The sequence below is a fragment of the Blastomyces gilchristii genome, assembly GCF_000003855.2.
Source record: "Blastomyces gilchristii SLH14081 genomic scaffold supercont1.11, whole genome shotgun sequence".
Classification (NCBI taxonomy): Eukaryota; Fungi; Ascomycota; class Eurotiomycetes; order Onygenales; family Ajellomycetaceae; genus Blastomyces; species Blastomyces gilchristii.
The window spans coordinates 634,110-652,413 of record NW_003101672.1 but is presented as its reverse complement, the minus strand read 5'-3'; the positions used below and the strand labels follow the sequence as shown (position 1 = coordinate 652,413).

At 40.6% G+C, this 18,304-nt stretch overlaps 2 protein-coding genes across 3 annotated transcripts; both read right to left on the bottom strand.

Annotated features, from left to right (window-relative positions):
• Nucleotides 1-40: 40 nt before the first annotated feature.
• On the bottom strand, nucleotides 41-1,739 carry BDBG_05417. Of its 2 annotated transcripts, none has more exons than XM_031722135.1 (2): nucleotides 1,210-1,739; nucleotides 41-825 (listed from the first exon to the last, which is right to left on the bottom strand). In XM_031722135.1, exon 2 carries the CDS (start codon nucleotides 457-459, stop codon nucleotides 148-150), a length of 312 nt encoding a protein of 103 aa, XP_031578951.1. In that variant the 5' UTR covers nucleotides 460-825; nucleotides 1,210-1,739; the 3' UTR covers nucleotides 41-147. The 2 variants fall into 2 exon arrangements, with proteins under 2 accessions (XP_031578951.1, XP_031578952.1); XM_031722136.1 differs by having other exon boundaries at nucleotides 55-820; nucleotides 1,210-1,534.
• Nucleotides 1,740-5,122: 3,383 nt separating this feature from the next.
• BDBG_05415 (NmrA family protein) lies at nucleotides 5,123-6,684 on the bottom strand. The gene has a single exon (XM_002623861.2). It carries the CDS (start codon nucleotides 6,368-6,370, stop codon nucleotides 5,360-5,362), a length of 1,011 nt encoding a protein of 336 aa, XP_002623907.1. The 5' UTR covers nucleotides 6,371-6,684; the 3' UTR covers nucleotides 5,123-5,359.
• Between the last annotated feature and the right edge of the window lie 11,620 nt (nucleotides 6,685-18,304).

Here is an 18,304-nt window from a genome sequence, read left to right as displayed (position 1 = left end):
AAATAAAAAAGGGAAAAAAACAAAAAAAAAAAAAAATGGGGGAAAAAAAAAAAAAAAAAAAAAAAAAAAAAAGGGAAAAAAAAAAAAGAAAAAAAAAAACCAAACCCGCCCCCCTTGTCCCCCCAAAAGCAAATCCGATTTATCAATTCAAGACCTCGACCACCCCACGGGCGACGGAGGCGGCGGAGGCGGATGTTCAACCCCATCGTCCATCAGGTACGGGTACGCGGCGTACTTGGGTTGCTGCGAGGACGAGGCTTGCATGGCGCGGGAGATCTCTTGGATGAAGGTTGATGCGTTTATGCCGTTGATGTTGTTGGTGGTTTTGGTTGTGCTGGTGGTGCCGGTGGTGGTGGTGGTGGTGCCGTCTGTGTCTGTGCCTGTGCCCTTGACGAGGGTGGACTTTGAGGGGATTGGGGAGAGGATATGTTGGTAGGATTGGGACATGGTGGCCGGCATTGTTTTATGTTATGTTATGTTTTTTTTTTTTTTTTTTTTTTTTTTTAATGCTGTTTTCCTCTTCCTTTTTTTCCCCTATTGTTTTTTATATATTTCCCGGGTTGGGGGGAAGAAGAGAGAGGAGGATGCCTTGTTTGGTTCGGGGGTGGAAGTGAACAATTATTGAAAATCGAGTTGTGTTTTGTTTATATGACCTTTGATATTTGCTATTCAACGGGTACTTCTGGCTCTCTCTAATCCGTTCGATGGACGAGATTGTCGTTTATCGTTTACCGTTTGCCGGTGTATTGTTTGTCTGAAGCTCGAGAGGCGGATGATGTGATGTATATGGATATTTGGCTAAGCTGTACGCTATGCTATGCTATACTATGTTGATGGGCGCCGGAATTCCGTTAGCAACGAACTGAAAGAACCAGGAGTGTGTGTATACATATGTATACGGCATAGATAAGTGTGTAGATAGACATATTTCCATGTCCGCGGCTTTTGCACATGATATTTTTTATTTTTTATTTTTTCATGTATTTCCCCACACGTGTCCAGTCCTCGCCAACCCCGGAGCTCCCTTTCCATGCCATTATCTTCTTCATCGTCGTCGATGATGGTCTGCTCCAGATATATCGAGCTGCCTTGGCTCACAGATCGATGGAGCACAAGAGCCGAGGCTCGCCTCGCAACCCGGAGAAGGGAAACTGAATGCGAGAACGAGGGGGTATTAAGGACCAGGGAAAACGAAATTCCTTTACTTACTGTCTATCTCTTCTCGGTTTGGGGGTTGGGTTTGGTTTCCGGTGTTAATATTGTATTTATTGATTAGGGAGGAGAGAAGACGATATATGTTGGTTGTATAGATGGGTTTTTGATAGTCGAGTCAAGTAAAATTGGGAAGCGAGTGTCCGATAGATATTTTCTAAGCTGGACAGTAAGTAGTAAGGTATTGTAGCTTAACGATCGTAAGCAGTACAAGAAGTGAGTAACTATGAGAAGATGTTATAAAAGGAAGAAAAGAATAAAGAATGATATATAAAAGAATGGGGAAAAAAAGAAAAGAAAAAGAAAAAGAAAAAGAAAAAGAAATCAAGAAGAAGCCCAACGCCGGCGGTTGGCTCCATATATAAGAAGAATAAATACCATTTACGCCGGCAAACAGGCCCAGAAAAGGTGATCGCCCAACGATGCAATGCAGCCCAGACCGCAGAAAAAGAAAAGAAAAAAAAGCAACTTAAACAGACGAACACAAAAAACCGGGGTAAAGCCTTCTTTCTTCCTGAGGTCACTTCGCTAGTTAATAATAATAAGTTAAGCGGAGTTGTATTGGGTTTCATCCCCTGTGTAACTAAACACGCTCCTCCGTATATCACTAACCCAATATACTACTACTACTAACTAGCCTTCATCAGGGAAGCTTGGAGGTCGGTTGGCTAGTTATTAGTTACACACATACAAAAAATAAAACAATTTCTGGTATTAGAGTAGTTATCACTCACTCGCCTCAATCAGAGTCAGGGCTGGAACTGCGACTGTGTTCCAAGCTTCCCAGGGCCAGGCACTTCGTTATAACCTCATACACCTCATACAACCTCATACGCCTCATACACCTCCCTCGCAGGCCTTGTTTGTTCAGCTGGAACCTGTAACAATTGAGACCCGAAACCTGAAGTCCTCCTTGCTCTGATCCGTCTCAAGCCTGATTATTGTTGATATCATATCCACTTTCCACCTGTTCCGCAGCCCTGTTCCGTCCCCTGGGAAGCACGTCTAAGGGCGGGCTCACATTATTATTATTTATTTCCTTCAGTTAGTACAGGGTCGTAGCTCTAGTAGTAGTCTAGTCAGGTTGTCGCGCAGTGATTTCGTTAACTAGCTAGCCTGGGGGGCTGCTGAGAATGGGATGGGATGGATGGGATGGATGTGATGGGATGGATGCCTGCTCTGTCTGTCTTGTCCCTTTTCCTTGGATTTTTCTCTCTCTCTTTGTTCTGGCAGCCATGCTTGGATAGTAGTATCCCACCAACCCACCCCCAATATTAAATAGCAATGTGGCCCCAACAGCAGACACCAGACGGCGTTACAGCGTAATACAGATCAAAATGTGATATGACCTGGTATGGCATCATCGTTGTTCAACTCCTGCAGGTTGGAGTTCTGCATGCATACATCCATGCCTTATTATTCGACCATTGGCGGATCGCCAGTTGAGAAAAATAAATGCCAATCGCTAATATCCGGGGAAAGAAAGAAAAGAAAAAAAGAAAAAGGACCACGCGACCGCCCTTTGTCTTTGTTTCTTTTTCCCCTTTTTTAACCAGGGTTTTCCAAGGGTCTGTTTTGGGTAAAAAGTTGATGATGCCCCGGTCTCGCCTCACTACGCAGTACGCAGTAACTACTAATAAATTAATGGATGCCAGCCATGGTTGGTTGTGTTTAAGGGTTGGATGAAGGCGCTTGAAAGGAGGCCCCGTTGACCCGAGACCTTGGTGCCAGCTCATCATCAATCAATAATAAAAAAGAATAATAAATAAATAAAATAACTGAAGCCCACCGTCAAACGCCGACAAGCAAGACCAGACCAAACTATTTAACCAGCTTACCAAACTCACTAGGATGATAGTTAATTGTCAGCGTCGCGCTGCTCGTCAGTCCTCGGTTGTTGCCTTGTTCCTCTTCTCTAGTTACGTGTCTTTTTTTTTTTTTTTCGTTTGGGCCTTTCCTGTGTCTGTCTGTGTCACCGATGACTGGCTTATTTTCTGTGGGAGGAGGGAGGTTTGTTTCCCCGGTTTCCCCATACATACATACCCTGTTCCCAACTGCTTACTCCGTCCTGTGTTTTCTTTCTCTCTTTATTTTATTTTTATTTTTATTTTTCTTCTTTTCTTTTCTTTTTTTCTCCCTTCACCCCCAAAAGGAGGCCCAAGTCCATGCCTATCCGATAGATGGGCCGGGGAACAGCGGAATCAAACAGCCTAACTAACCTGTCAGGCCCATCCTCAGGCGGATCGATTGTATCCTTCCTCCGTTTTCGGAACTCATGACAGATATCCATCCGTCCGCAGTAATTAGTTAGTTGACCTAACTAATATGATAGGCTATATCTGGAGTCGGCCCTTGTTAGCACTCCATTTTATCCCGGAGCTCTGGTTCAAGGCATAATCAGCAAAAAAGAAAAAAAAAAAACAAGGAAAAAAAGAAAAAAAGAAAAGAAAGAAGAAACAAGTCAAAGAGGCCAGGCACAGGAGAACAACCGTTTGTGCCAATTGACTAGAACCAATCAATAATGCCCGGAAGTTCTCTGTAGTGATCACAGTGAGTGGCATCTTCTCCGTCTTGTCTTCTTTCTTCTCCTTTTCCACTTGGGAACGTCTTATAATCACCAAACCAAGCCAAGCAAAGTCTCTCGACCGAGCTGCATACTCACTCGCAGTGCCACCCCAACAAAAATCTCAGCAGAAGCTCGGTAGAATCTCACTTAGGATCAGCGGGCTGCAATTATGTATTTTTCCCATGTGGCTGTTGTGGGGAAGACGGAAGGGCGGACGGAAGACGGGAGGAGAGCTGGCTGAAGTAACAGCAACGGAGTAGTAATCATCCTAAATAGCATGGAGTAAGTTAAGTCAATAATTATTAATATTAATAAAGAAACCTTGCCCCTTGTCAAGCTGCTACCCGACCAACAAGCAGAAAGAGAAAGAAACATAATTAATTAACTTAATATATGTCCTTACTTCCGTGGCTACCTACGGGAACAAATACGCAGTAAAAGGATAAACCTCCCTGTCCAAAATCAAAATAAAATAAAATGTAACCCTGCAATTTCTCTCCAGCTCCAGCTCCAGCTCTCTGGCCCAAGCCGTGGTCAGCAAAGAAAGTCCGGGGAAATAAGAAAATAAAAACCCAAGAAACCCCCAATAATAATAATGCAACCACCGCTGCGTCTCGTCAACCAAGATGCGAACACGCTAAACAGCCGCCGCCCCGCCCCGCTCCCCTACTAGTGCCGCGCGCTAAGCGGGCTTCTAGAAGCTCTGCGGGAAATTGCGCGTTTGAAATCCCCGTTCCAGGATCAGATCCTTCCAAGGTTGCCTCGTGTCTTGTGCCTTGCTTGCGTCTTGAGTTATTTACGATGCGAATTCTGACTATAATAATAATGAAGGAAACCCACCCACCCACCTTCCTTTACGATACCTTTTCCTCACCCCCGTCTGTCTTTTGTCCCGGTTTGTAGCACTTGAGAATATTTCATTATTATACCAAACACCCTGCCCCCCCGCCCCCCCCCCGCCCCCAACAACAACAACAACAACAACAACACACACACAGATGCCGGGGCTCCCTTGTACGACCGTCGGAGGATGCGACGAGATGGGATGGAATATATATAAGATACGACACCAGGGCGGGAATTAGGCTATTAGTCGGATAGGAATGTTGTTATTTTATTTACTCGTCCGTTCATTTATTTGCTTGGGCGGGGTGGAACGGGGACGGGACGGACGGGATGGTTGCTTGCTTTTAAGGGGTGTGGTGGGGTGGGGGATTGATTGGCCATTCGATACATACCATACATATCATATCCCAGGTAAAAACTAACTTAACTATTCATGATTCCTAAAAATGATTCTCATGTGAAACGTTGATTGATGCGCTTGATGCAGGTCGTACAACGGGAAAAAATAATAATAATAATAATAATAATAATTTACATTTGCGCATGTGAAACCATGAGATTTTTTATTATTTTTTATTATTATTTTTATTTTTATTTTTGATATTGGGTTCATATATCGGTTTCATCCGGTCTTGTCTAGATAGGACAAAGGAAGCTATGGCTATGGACCGGGGGAACAGGGAACATTCTGCAGAGCTCCTTGCGGGCGGCCGCTGTTAAGGAATCATGCGATAGCTACACGGTTGGAAGAGACCGAAGAAGTACCTCCTTCTCCCGCTGCAGATACTCCTCAAATCCCGTCAACGGGATCCCAAACTCCTCCTCCGGCGGCTTTGACCCCTTCGCCTTCCAGCGCGCTTCATGCACTTTATCCCCAACCAGACTCGCCCAAAGTTCAAACTCGAGCGCCAGATTCCCCTTTCTCACAGCCTCCTTCTGCTCCTCCGCCGTGCGCTTCGACACCTTCACCTCCCGCCCACTAACCCTGCTCATCTCCGCCGCCACATCCTCCACACTCAACCACCCGCTCGCAAGCGTAATCTCTCTCCCGACAAACCTTTCCGGCTCCAACAGCGCCGCCGCCGCATACTTCCCCACATCCTCTTCATCCACATGCTCAAACCCCGCCCCGCTGTCATAGCTATGCTTCAACAGCCCCTCCACCGGCAGCTCCGGGTACACAAAGGGCGACACCGGCACCAGGTAATTTGACATAATCCACCCCGGGCGCAGGATCGTCCAGCCCCCGCTCAACCCAGAGCTTCGCACCGCGTCCTCTATTCCAGCCTTCGAGCGCGAATAGTGATACCCGATCGCCTCCGCCTCGGGCGTATCCCACAGGTGGCGGTCGCTGGTGTATATCGCCGTGGAGGCGACGACGTATTTCACGCCGGCGTCGTGGCACGCGGCGAGGATGGAGGCTGCGCGCTGTCGTTCGGAGTCGACGATGCTCGCGCTCGGGTTCGTGTTTGCGGGGTCAGAGGTGGAAGTGGCTGAGGGTGTTGGTGGGGAGGCCGGGACGAGGTTTAGGAAGACGCCAGTGCATCCCTCTGCGGCTTTGCGGAAGACGTCTGGCTCGTCTAGGTTGCCTTTGAAGAGCTTGACGCCTGCGCTGGCGAGGTTGCGGGCGGCCTGGGAGGTTGGGTCGCGCACGACGGCGTGCACTGTGGCGCCGGCGGCGAGGAGGTGCTTGGCTGTTAGCCGGGCTTGTTGGCCGGTTGCGAGAGTTAGGAGGTAGGTGGGCATTGTGGGCTATTCGGTAGGTAGTAGTTGTACACTGTCACTGTGGTGAGAGCAGAGGAGGGGTATAAAGCTCTGTGATAGATATGTTATTTTATCCCCATTTGAGTGCGACTCGCCCGCCTCTTTATACCTTCTACCCCTTCCCCGAATATCTAGTGTTCTTGGAACACACATGCAAATCTACTCTCTGGAAAACCACATTGTTTGTCCAAGTGGAGAGCATTCCAAGGTCCATGACATGACGCTCCTCTACCTCCGGGCTCCGAAGGCGAGCTCCCTCCTCGCTGCCGCCTCCGTCCAAAGGCCCCAAGATGCGCTGCATTTCCCAAGTTCGACCACATGAATATCAACTGTTGATTAATAATACGTTATGGAGCGACGTTGATTATGTTGGCCCTTACGGCCGTTGCGGTTAGCGATCCCACTAGATCACGTGACCCACCACTATAATATGTTCCTGTAGATAGATCTATCAATACAACCTTCAACTATTCTACAGGTTATAGCCCGGATGGCATGTTTTTCTTTTTAGAATGTTGTACCAACATTTTTTTAACACAGATAGTTCACCTTTTTTGAAAAGACTCTCACTCTTTATTAGAGATATTTTATTTTCTCTGAATCTGCTGATCAGCAGATTCATATACTTTATATTTTTTTAAGAAAGTGTGTTCTTCATTGTGAAGAATATCACTTTTTATTTTTTTTACATATCTTAATATAAGTGATACACCTGTTACTTCAGAGTTCAGCTCAAGACTCAGAATCACATACTTCACTAGACAACTCATTGATAAAATGATCACTTATTATGAGAAGGCTTCTGACTTGCAAGATGAGACTGAGATCAGTTTTCATCAGAGTATGAAATTTGATAATAAGACAATGAAGAAACTTTAAAATAAAGAAAAGCAGAGTTAATATTCATCTACAGAATCTGTTTATTTTAACTTATTAAATTCTTCACTATTTCTCACTTCTGAAATGCTGACTTTTAACAGTGATTCAAATTAATCTATCTATTATATTACAGACAATCTTATAAATCTTATACAGATAATACTATAGAATTAGATAACTGTAGCTGAAATCACTTAATATCTCACTACATCTGTCTCTATATAAAGAGACACTATAAGAGATGAGTTACAGAAATATCAGAAGAAAGTCAAATATACACTAAATATTAAATCAGTGACTATATTTAATGACTTTAATTATAAAGTCTGATGTATTGATATATTAACTGATATAAAAGTTATTAATAAAACTGATATTCTATTGAGAACTTAATAAGAATTCTCTTTTACATATTATATTAATTCTGAGAAGTGAAGAATTCATTTCAAGTCTCTATATAAATGTATACTATTGAGTCTTATTAAAAATGTTCAAACTACTATTAAAATCTTGAAAGCTGACAATACTACAGCTCTGTGAAATAAGATTAATATTGAATATATAATATCACTGACAGAAGAATGAGTTAATATCTTTAAGAAATTAATAAAATTACAAGTTAAGAAGAATAATTATCTTACTTTTCAGAGATATTTTCACTATCTTATTATCTATTACAAAGAGCTCTGTTAGAGTACTGAGAATATATACTATAATCTTTTTCTCAATAATCTACAAGATTATCAAAGATTATTTATCAAGATATATTTGAATGAGTTTTTCTTCACTGATCAGAGACTTATTATTAATATTAATATTAATAATTTAATAAAGTAACTAATCAATTGTACATTTAAGAAGATTATTACTGAGTAGAAAAAGCAGTCTCAGACTAATTCTGTAACTGTGAAAAAGAATAAGAATAAAGATGAGAATAAAAGCATATCTGTATGAAAGTACACTCACTGTAGAAGATATAAATATACTGTTAATAGATATTTCATCTTACACTCTGATAAAAAGAAAAAGAAGAATGATAAGAAGAATGATAAGAAGAAAGAGAAGAAGAATAACTTAATAAGTTCTCAATCAGCAGTAAATGCAGTAATTACAAAGATTAAGTTCTATTTCTCTTTCACAGTCACTGAAAAATCATTCTCTAGATCTTGATATTTGAATACATGTGTAAGTCTGAATATAACAGATAAGCTTTATTCTTTCTCAAATATTAAATCTTTTAATGATAACATCTCTGTTGATTCTGTGATTGAAGAAACTGAGTTTGTTAAGAAAATTGAGACTATCATCTTGAAGATTGAGAATGATGATATTAACTTGCAGAATATTTACTATATTTCTAATATTACAGTTAATCTGCTCTCATTTATAAAGCTTGAAGATCAGGGATTCTGATTTACATTATCTTTCATCATTTTCTCATTTTTTATTTACAGAGCTCTGAACAGCATTATTTTTCATGCAGTTTGAATCACTCAGAACAATATATATAAGATTGATAAGCAGAAGTTCAATGAGAATCTCAATCATTTGAACAGAGCAGTTAAGTATATTGTGATAATATCTCATAAGTATGATTTTAACTGAAAAGTTAATCTTTCTGTGACTACTGCTACTACTGTTAATAATATTAATTCTACAGTTCTGAATACAGGTCTCAAGAATACAAGAATATCAAAGACTCTTTTAAACTGACACTGTAATCTCAGTTATATTCACACTGATACTATAATTACTATGATCAAGAATCTTCATACTGAAGTCACAATTAAAGATTCTAAGACTAAGTTCTTTTATAAGAAATATGTTAAGACAGGTATAATATAAGATTATTTGAAAACACTGATATCTAGATCTATCTGACTCATTGAGAAGATTCATATTAATCTTGTAGATAATAAATATATATTGAAAGATCTCTCTAATCACTTCTTAGAGTCTTATCAGAGAATTAAATACTGAATACTTATTATCTGTGATGTGACTCACTACTATTGAGTATATTTTTTAAAGTTCAAGAATGAGACTGTTCAATACTTTGAGTTGTGACTCAGATTCATAAGTAATCTTAGATATACAGTTTCTGCTTTTCTACAGACTGATATTAATAGTGTTTTCTAATTCATATATATACACACAGTTATAAATTTATATAATATCAAATGAGAATTAACAGTATCATATTCATCACATCAGAATAATGTTTCTGAATATGAAATTCACACTATTATAAAACAGATTAGAGCTGCTCTTTTAAAAGATAATCTCTCTAAGAAGTTCTGAACAGATGTTCTAGAGATAGTAATTATAATAACTAATAATACTCTCATATCTACAGTTCTTTACAACTCAAAATTTTAATCCTCTACTATAGAAACTTCTGTAGTTTCAAGTTCATATAAGATTTCTTAATATACACTTATGAATATTCTATCAAATATGAGACATTTTCACTGATTGAGTGCAGAGGTTTTTATTCATTTGTATGAATCTCAGTGACCTGTGAATAAGCTTTTTTCATATACTGATTTCTATTGTATTATTGAATTCAGTGACATATTAATATATTGTCTATAACATTCTGAATCTGATAAGATTATTGTCAGTAGTAATATAAAGTTCTCAATCACTGAAAAATTGAAACTGATTATTACATCTGTGACACTTACTAATAATACTAATATACTGAAACCTGATATTCATCTGATTGATGATGATGAAGATGCTCTCAATATTAATAATTTGAATTTCACATAATTGCAGCTCATGAAATTGCTGACTACTTACACTTTAAGTCTTATTACAGATAATCTTCTGAAGTTCTACAAGAATGTCACATCTCAGTTAGAAAGAGTAGAAGATTATTAAAAGAAGTTCATATAACATAAGATTACTGATCTGAAGAGATATAATATATGAAGTTTAATCTCTAGATCTGATATCTTAAGAAATAAACTGATTACTCTGAGCTGTTAAGTATTTCTTGAGAAAGATAGATCTGTAGACCTGAATACTAATTCTGATAGTATTCTTAAAAAATCATATTGAGTAATTTATAATAACTGATTTAAGAAGAGTTTTAGAGAAGAGATCTATGCTTCTATTATTACTAATACTGCTAATTATATTCTTTTTACAATAACAGTACTACACAGTTGAACACTTTATTAAGTGAATATAGTGATAATATATCTGTATAAGCATCTCACTAAGAAGGTCTATATAAGATAACTCACTGAATTTAAGACAGGTTCACTGAAAACACTTATCTGTATAATTGAGAATAGTCTATACAGTCTGAACTCTGCAGTGAAGATCTGATATAATTACTTAATAGCTCTATTAAGTAATCTTGAATTTACAGTCAGTGTTCATAATTCAGTACTCTGATATTATATATTCAGATATCATCTCTATATAACAATCTATATTAATGATCTCAATATCATATCTGAAGTTTCTGAGAATGCTGATTAACTAGTGAGTATGCTCAGTGAGAAATTGAAAGTCAAGAATCTATATCAGTTAATTAAGTATTTAAGTATAAAGATTAATTATTCAGACAAGAGAATTGATTTAATATATAGTTAATATATTAAATATCTTGTTAAAGATTTCTATCTTGATAATACAGCTGTTATCAGAACATTAATAAAGAATGAATTTTATATTAATAATTCTTCTATATCTGAGAAAGAGACTGATTTCATAATTCAGTGATATCAATATAATATGAGTTGCTTGCAATATCTTGCAGTTAAAACATGTTCTGATATCACTTATACTATCTTACTACTCACTTAATGAAATATTGATTTAACATCTCAATATTGAAAGACTCTATTACACATTATACATTATTTAAAAGAGATCATAAATCTGAGTATTTTCTATAGATATGATCTGTATAAGAGGTCTGTTTCTATCAATCTTTTCATTTCTACTGATCTTTTCATTATCTCTGATTTCCCTGATGATTTCTATCTACTCTTCAGCTACTCAGATTCTGATTGAGCTGACTTCTTGAATAATGATAGAAAATTAATATTCAGCTATGTTTTTAAGCTTACAGATGACCTGATTTCATGATATTCAGTAAAACAATCTTGTATATCTCTGAGTTTCAATGAGACTGAATATATGGCTCTTAGTGAGATAATCTATGAGATAACATGAATTCAGAATCTTATAATTAAGCTTGACTTTATTACTACATCTTTAATACAGATTCTTATCAATAATAAGAGTATCATAGATCTCACAAAGATGGCAGTCATTACAGTCTGAAGTAAGCACATTGATATGTGTTTTCATTTTTCATATTAACAGTTGAATCAGAGAGTTATTGATTTAGAATATATTCTCACTACTCAGATAACAGTGAATGAACTCATTAAATCTCTAGACACTGTGATATTTATATAATTCATGATTTTACTAGGTCTTACAGGTGTAAAAGTTGGGAATGTTTAATTTTACATTTGTATTTGGTTTTGACAGACTATCTTGGTGGTTTGGGTGTTTTTGTATGTGATTCTTGTTATCTCGAGGGGGGGTGTTGGCCCTTACGGCCGTTGCGGTTAGCGATCCCACTAGATCACGTGACCCACCACTATAATATGTTCCTGTAGATAGATCTATCAATACAACCTTCAACTATCCTACAGATTAGTTAATAATTACGTGCTTGTTGCTCCCTTTGTGGGGGTGGATAGCTTTGATTTGCCCCCCCCCAGGGTGGTGTCATTTATCTCGAGACGCCACAGCAAGGAACCCGTCCACACAACCTCAAGCGCGGACATGTCAGGCTGACATTGGGTTGGTAAACGGGAAGCGCCCGAGCGGTGGCTTGTTCAGGGGTAGAAATGCTGGTGCGAGCTGGAGACCCAGCGTTTATTTAGTCGAGTTAATAGGGGCGGACTCCGCTGTTTTGACGCGCGGAGTCCCGCGTCAAAACTTGCTTGCTCAGCATCCTTTATAGATAGAATTTGAACAGCTTCAATGCCCATGTTTCTAAACACCTCTCTTTCTTTCTTTATCTTTTCAACCCAATCGTGACAAACACCATTCCATGCTCAGTTCCTGAGTTCCCAACAATTCTTGAAGGAAAAAGAAGAAAAAAGAAAAATATATCGAAGAGTTCCCCAACCACAATATAAATCTCGATATTCTCTTTGGCCATGGTCCAGGCCTGTTCTCACTCAACTCTCCCACTCAATCCAAAAAGAAAAAAAAAAAAAAAGGGGGGGAGGGGCTTCACGTCGGCCTGTCAAAAGAATCGTCTATCTTTTCTTTTATCTTTTGACCTTCTCTTCTGGTACAGAAATACCTACGTTGATCCCCTATCTAATATTAACGTCTTTGGTTTTCGGGCATTCTTACGTGCTCTACAACTATCACATTTTGTGCCGATGATATAATTCGTACGTAATACTGAAAGAAGGAGGAAAGAGAAAAATGAGAATGAGACAGATATCAAAATCCAATGGCCACACCGCTTCACACCAGCGTGATCTCTTCACCTCCAGGTTTGCAGTGTATTGGGTGTGTTCATTTTCCTACCTGGGGAACAGATGCGTTTTGTTTATTGTTTGAATGAGTACTTACTGTGATAAAGACGATATACCCTACAAGCAACGCAAGGCAGCAGCCCGAGCCGGAGCCAGAGTAGAGAGACCTTTACGGCTGACCTCAGCATCCAATATAACCTCTAGTTATCCAAAAGCTCTGTGGATAAGTCGACCTATGTGGACCGGCGGCCACTGGTTGCTTGACGCCTCGACAGGCGACAGGCGAAAGGGGAGAAGAACTGATAATCTGAATATTGGGGTTGCTTTTTCTTTCTATTTATTTCCCTGGCCAATTTCGCTGGGGAAAAAAGAAAAAAGAAAAGAGGGAAGTAGTACACATAGATCAAGATGAAATGTTAGAAAAAAGGCAAGCTCATATGCATGCTGTGTATCAGCAATTCTGATACCAGCGCAACAAACATACTACTCATTTCTCTTTACTGTGTTAAATATTCACAGGTCAAGATAGATAATCTGCTAGATATTTTCGAAACAAGCGCAGCAGCAAAGTCTTCTGTGGATAAATTTAATGCAGTTATGTGTACTCCACCATAGTAATATATATATATATATATATGTATATATGTATGTATGTATATGTATATTAAGGGTAACAAGTGAGATTGATAAAAGGTACACAATAACTTAAGAATATGTCAAAAAAGAAAACCTTGAGATATATTGAGGAAGAGTCACATATTTTCTCTATCTTCTGATGTAAGTTATCTCTTTATTATTCAACTGTACGGAGTAATCGTTTTTCATTTACATTGATATATAGTTATAGTTTATTTTTACATATTAAATTATTATTATTTCAATTTTTGCAATCGGCTTCCCTCAGCTCCCGATCCATCCCCGTCCCCGAGAGTTGAGTCGAGTCGAGTCAAGTCTCGGGTAAGCGTCAAATTAGCTAGCACTCGCCAGTGCTTCCCGTCGGCGCGGAGCTCCCTCTCTCTCCAGCAGCTTGCCTTGGAGACTTGGAGCCGAGACTCGGAAAAGGCGGAGAACGGATGCCGGCGGGTCGGGGGGGCGAGGGGGCAACAAGGCAAATAGTAGGGAAGTTTCTTGGTTTTTCTTTCTTTGGCTTTTTTTTTTTGTCTTTCTTTCTGCGTGTAAACTTGTTGGCGGAGGTCTGTCTATATACTCCACTCACCCGAAGATGGGGCGAGACTAGAGAAGAAACGAGGGATGATATGATGATGCCGGAGATTCGAGAAGGGGATCTTGTTATAGGTCATAGTGGGGTCTAACTAACTAGCTGATGATGGGATGTATTATTGTGTATTATCCCTAGGCGGAGGAAGGGAAGGGAAGAAGGGGTTTTTTCGGGCCCCCCGCTTGCCAATACCAAAGCTTGGAAAAGGAGATGTCTGTTTTGCTTTCAATGTCTTTTGCATGCAATCGGCTCTCACTCTCTCTCTCTCTGCCAGCCTTGATTTCCTTTCAGCGTTATTGAAGCTGGAAGTTGACTGTGAGAAGAAAAAATAAAGAATGCGGAGTACAGAATTTCGAAGAGAAAAAATTAGGTGGGCCGGACTGGGGAACTATGACATTCTACTGTTGATTGAACAGTATCCTCCTACAATCAACGATGACGATGGGCCGCTTGATATAGTTATAGAGTAAATCAGACGAACTGTCACTCAACTATCAAAATCAACTCCCGTTTCTTCCGCCTCTGTATAATGTATAACAGTATATATATAGAGAGAGGATGGATGGATCACCGTCATCCCATAATGCCCACATCTCTCAATTGATCAGTTCCCATCTTTTCCACATAAATAAACGATATTAGGTCAAACCGCGAACTGGTGAGACATTGTAAAAAGAACATGCGTAGAGCTCTTGCTTGGTATATATACACACACACACACAACACACACACACACAGAGAGAGAGAGAGAGAGAGAGAGAGAGCTGTTGTATTTAACCTCGTCCACTCGTCGATGATGTCTCATTCCTCCTCCCTCTGTCTGCCCTTCAAGTTCCTCCTCTCAGGCCAACACTGTCTGTCATCTTGAACCTATCTACCATAGAAAACAGTCGCAGTGCACAGCTCCAACATTCAGTCCTTCACTCCCCATATTTCCCCCATGGTAGATTTCCGAAATCATGCATACATCATATATCATCCAGCGAGAGGACTAAAATGCATAGTGGTTTGTGCTTCCATCCATGCAACCCGGTTCTGAGTAGTTAATTTGCTACGCCCTTCCTGTCTTCTTCTCATAATAACACATCTCGTCACCCTCATCCATCGAGGACTATCATCCATCGAGGACTGTCATCCATCAAGGACTGGATGCGAAGAGGTTCTGCAAAACCTGTAAAATTCAGTCAAGTCGCTGTTCCATGATCCGCGATGATAACACGGTTTTCTCGTCCTATTTAGGACTTACACATTGAGCACTTCGCCTCCGGGCAACGGTCTTCTTTTCATTCTCCTCGTCACATCGATCTTTTTAATCGTCCGTCAATGAAGGGCGTTCCAGCTTCCGAAGATATATATTCTTGCGCCTGAGTCATATGTCATATGTTTTTGTTCTATGTCTTCAGGTTCCTCCTGTTTCTGATGTCAGCGTCGTCTGCCCGGCCTCTCCTTCAAAAGTTCCCCATCGCATCACCAGCATCATCACATCATCCCCGCCCCCTTCCTACCCGGCGGTGGTACCACCTGAACAAGGATCGCCGACCATCCCTCCCCTTTCCCCTCCCCTTTCCCCTCAACGAACGCCTCGATCGCCCTCAACCCCTCGCACACGGCAGCATGACATCACACAGCACATCTCCAGGCGGGCAAAGAAGAATTTGACAACAATGTTTTCCATGATACCGTATCATCCCATTTCGTTTCGGGCAACTAGGGGGAATTTTTTTTTTTTTTTTTTTTTTTTTTTTTTTTTTTTTTTTTTTTGGCTCGTCAATATGAACAATGTTGTATTTCCAGATGAAGAGGGATCAGGATCAGGAGAGAGCTGTAGGATAGTTAAAGGTTGTATTGATAGATCTATCTACAAGAACATAATATAGTGGTGGGTCACGTGATCTAGTGGGATCGCTAACCGCAACTGCCGTAAGGGCCAACAAGAGCAACCCGGCGGCGGGGTAATATTGTATAATCTACGGAGTGAGTACCTTAAGGTATAATAATAATAACTATATCTTCCCCTCCATATACTCTTTTTATACAATTTATCCCCCGCAAAAAGAAGTCCACCAAATACACAAATACAAGAGGAAAATGAAAAGGAGGCGGCAGAGCCCCTTTTTCCCTCTACTTCTTTTTCCCTCTACTTCTTTTTCCCTCTACTTCTTTTTCCCTTCAGAATCAAGACCGATTCATAGGTAGGTAACTACAAGGAGAGAGAGCCTGAGAGAGCATAACTATTGTGCAGGGAAAAAAAAAAAAAAAAAAAAAAAAAAAAAAAAAAAAAAAACCCATATATATATAGTTATTTATAGCCCAATCACAATCTCAATCCCAGCCCGCCTGGGTCCCTTCCAAGGACTTTTGTCGACACTGGAAGATTTTTTCGTATCAATATTTTGCTTTGCGGGTCCAGATTCTTTTTGCTTAACCTTTTTTTTTTTTTTTTTTTTCAACATGGAGATTTCTTATTTGCCGAGCGCTTCCACCGTTTTCCCCCCCCGGTCACTGGAGACTTGGCGCTTGTCACGTGGGGCGGGTAGTTACCTACTGTTGGGGGTCCCGGGGGTTGATCGGCCCTTCTACCAGCAGTGCGCTGGTGGTGACTGAGCTCTTTTGCCCCAGTAGCCTAAAGTTACTAGGTAGGGAGGGATGTACGGAGTAGAGTCAGTCAGTATCTATCCTCTTTCTTGGGATATACGATGTATCAATGTTACTACGGAGTACTATGTATGTACATGTACAGAGCATTCCTCACCCCAACCAATATCATATATCATGCCTAGATGGGCCTGTCTGTTTGCTTTTTTCCGGCGGTAGTTATTGGTCTAGGCGGCATTGTAGCTGCTGGCTCACGTTTGGGAAGAGGCACGGGGTTCGTTTTTTTTTTTTTGGACCCCGTGGTCAGCAGAGACTTTTTTTGCATTACTGTAACTACCCAATAATTGATGATTGATTATTATTATTGATCTGATTATGTTGAGGTTGAGGTTGAGGCGGGGAAAGGTGCTGGTAGGGTAGGGGCGGGATCTGATCCTGTTGGGATTGTGTGGTATTATTGTATTGCCGTGTGGTCAGGGAGGAATCTCAAGGGGGTGATGGAGATGATGATAGATGATGCTGTTTCATTATTGAGATATCAGATCTGAGAGGAATCTTTCTCCATGTTTTGCCATGCTTCTTCTTCTCCATATTGTTTATTTATTTATTTATTATTATTCTGATAAGCACACTTCCCCCCACCTCCACGTCAAGTCAACGTCAAAAAACATAGAGGAACCCAGTGGCCCCCCCAATATCCGAAAATAACAACCGAGTTTCTCCTGACCGTTCGCCATTTCCCCCGTTGCGCCATGGGATGGAGGTAGCATCATCATTACATTATTACCATTTTCACCAAAAATAAAACCAGTGTGTTGTTTGTTGGTTGGTGTTTGAAGTTTCCAGCTTGCCTCTTCCCCATCCTCTTCCTCTTCCTCTTCCTCTCCCCCGCTGAGCCGGTTTGGCCCAGGCCCTTTGAATGGCGGTGTCGTGCCGTACCGTACAGCGCCGTACGCAAAATACGAAACGTGGAGATCTGTAATTTGATTTTTTTTCGGAGCCAGGAAGAAAATAATTCCCTCACCACCTGACTAACCAGTCCTTCCAATAGCATCCTTGGCAGCTGTGGTTGCGTAATTTGCTAATTTGCCCGAGCGCCCCCCCCCGCCCCTCGCAAACCCCGCCCCAACCCCACTTCAACCGATGCTTTCCGCCGCCGCCTGGTTTGCTGGCAACCAGCCAACCGCCGTGATTGGCCGTTGGGGCGGGCGATGGGGAGTGTATTGCCATTACGGTTACGGAGTACTCCGTACTGTACCCTCCAACCGGCGTATACCGCGGGATAAATTACGCCGTTTTGGGGGGGGCGGTACAGAGTTGGTATTTGTTTTACGGGTCACTTGACTCAGCTTCAGGTGTGCACCAACGTAATTTTTTTTTTTTAACTCGGTAAACCTGTAACTAAGCCTAGGTATGTATGTACTGTACCTAGCAAATCGAATAAAATACCGGGGGGTGTGTGTTCCCTCCACATTTGACACATCCCACAAAAAAAGAAATATATTTTTAAATCCAACAAGGTGTCCCCCGAGTTAGGCTCCTTTGTCCTCCTTTTTAACTAGTCTCATTCCAATGTTGTTGAGACATGTAATTGATTGGGTATTTTCCCCCCCGCGCCCAACGTAGAAAAACGAGCCCATAAAACACATAAACGTTGATAGATGGGTGATTCCGATAAAAGCTGCTCCTTCGGTG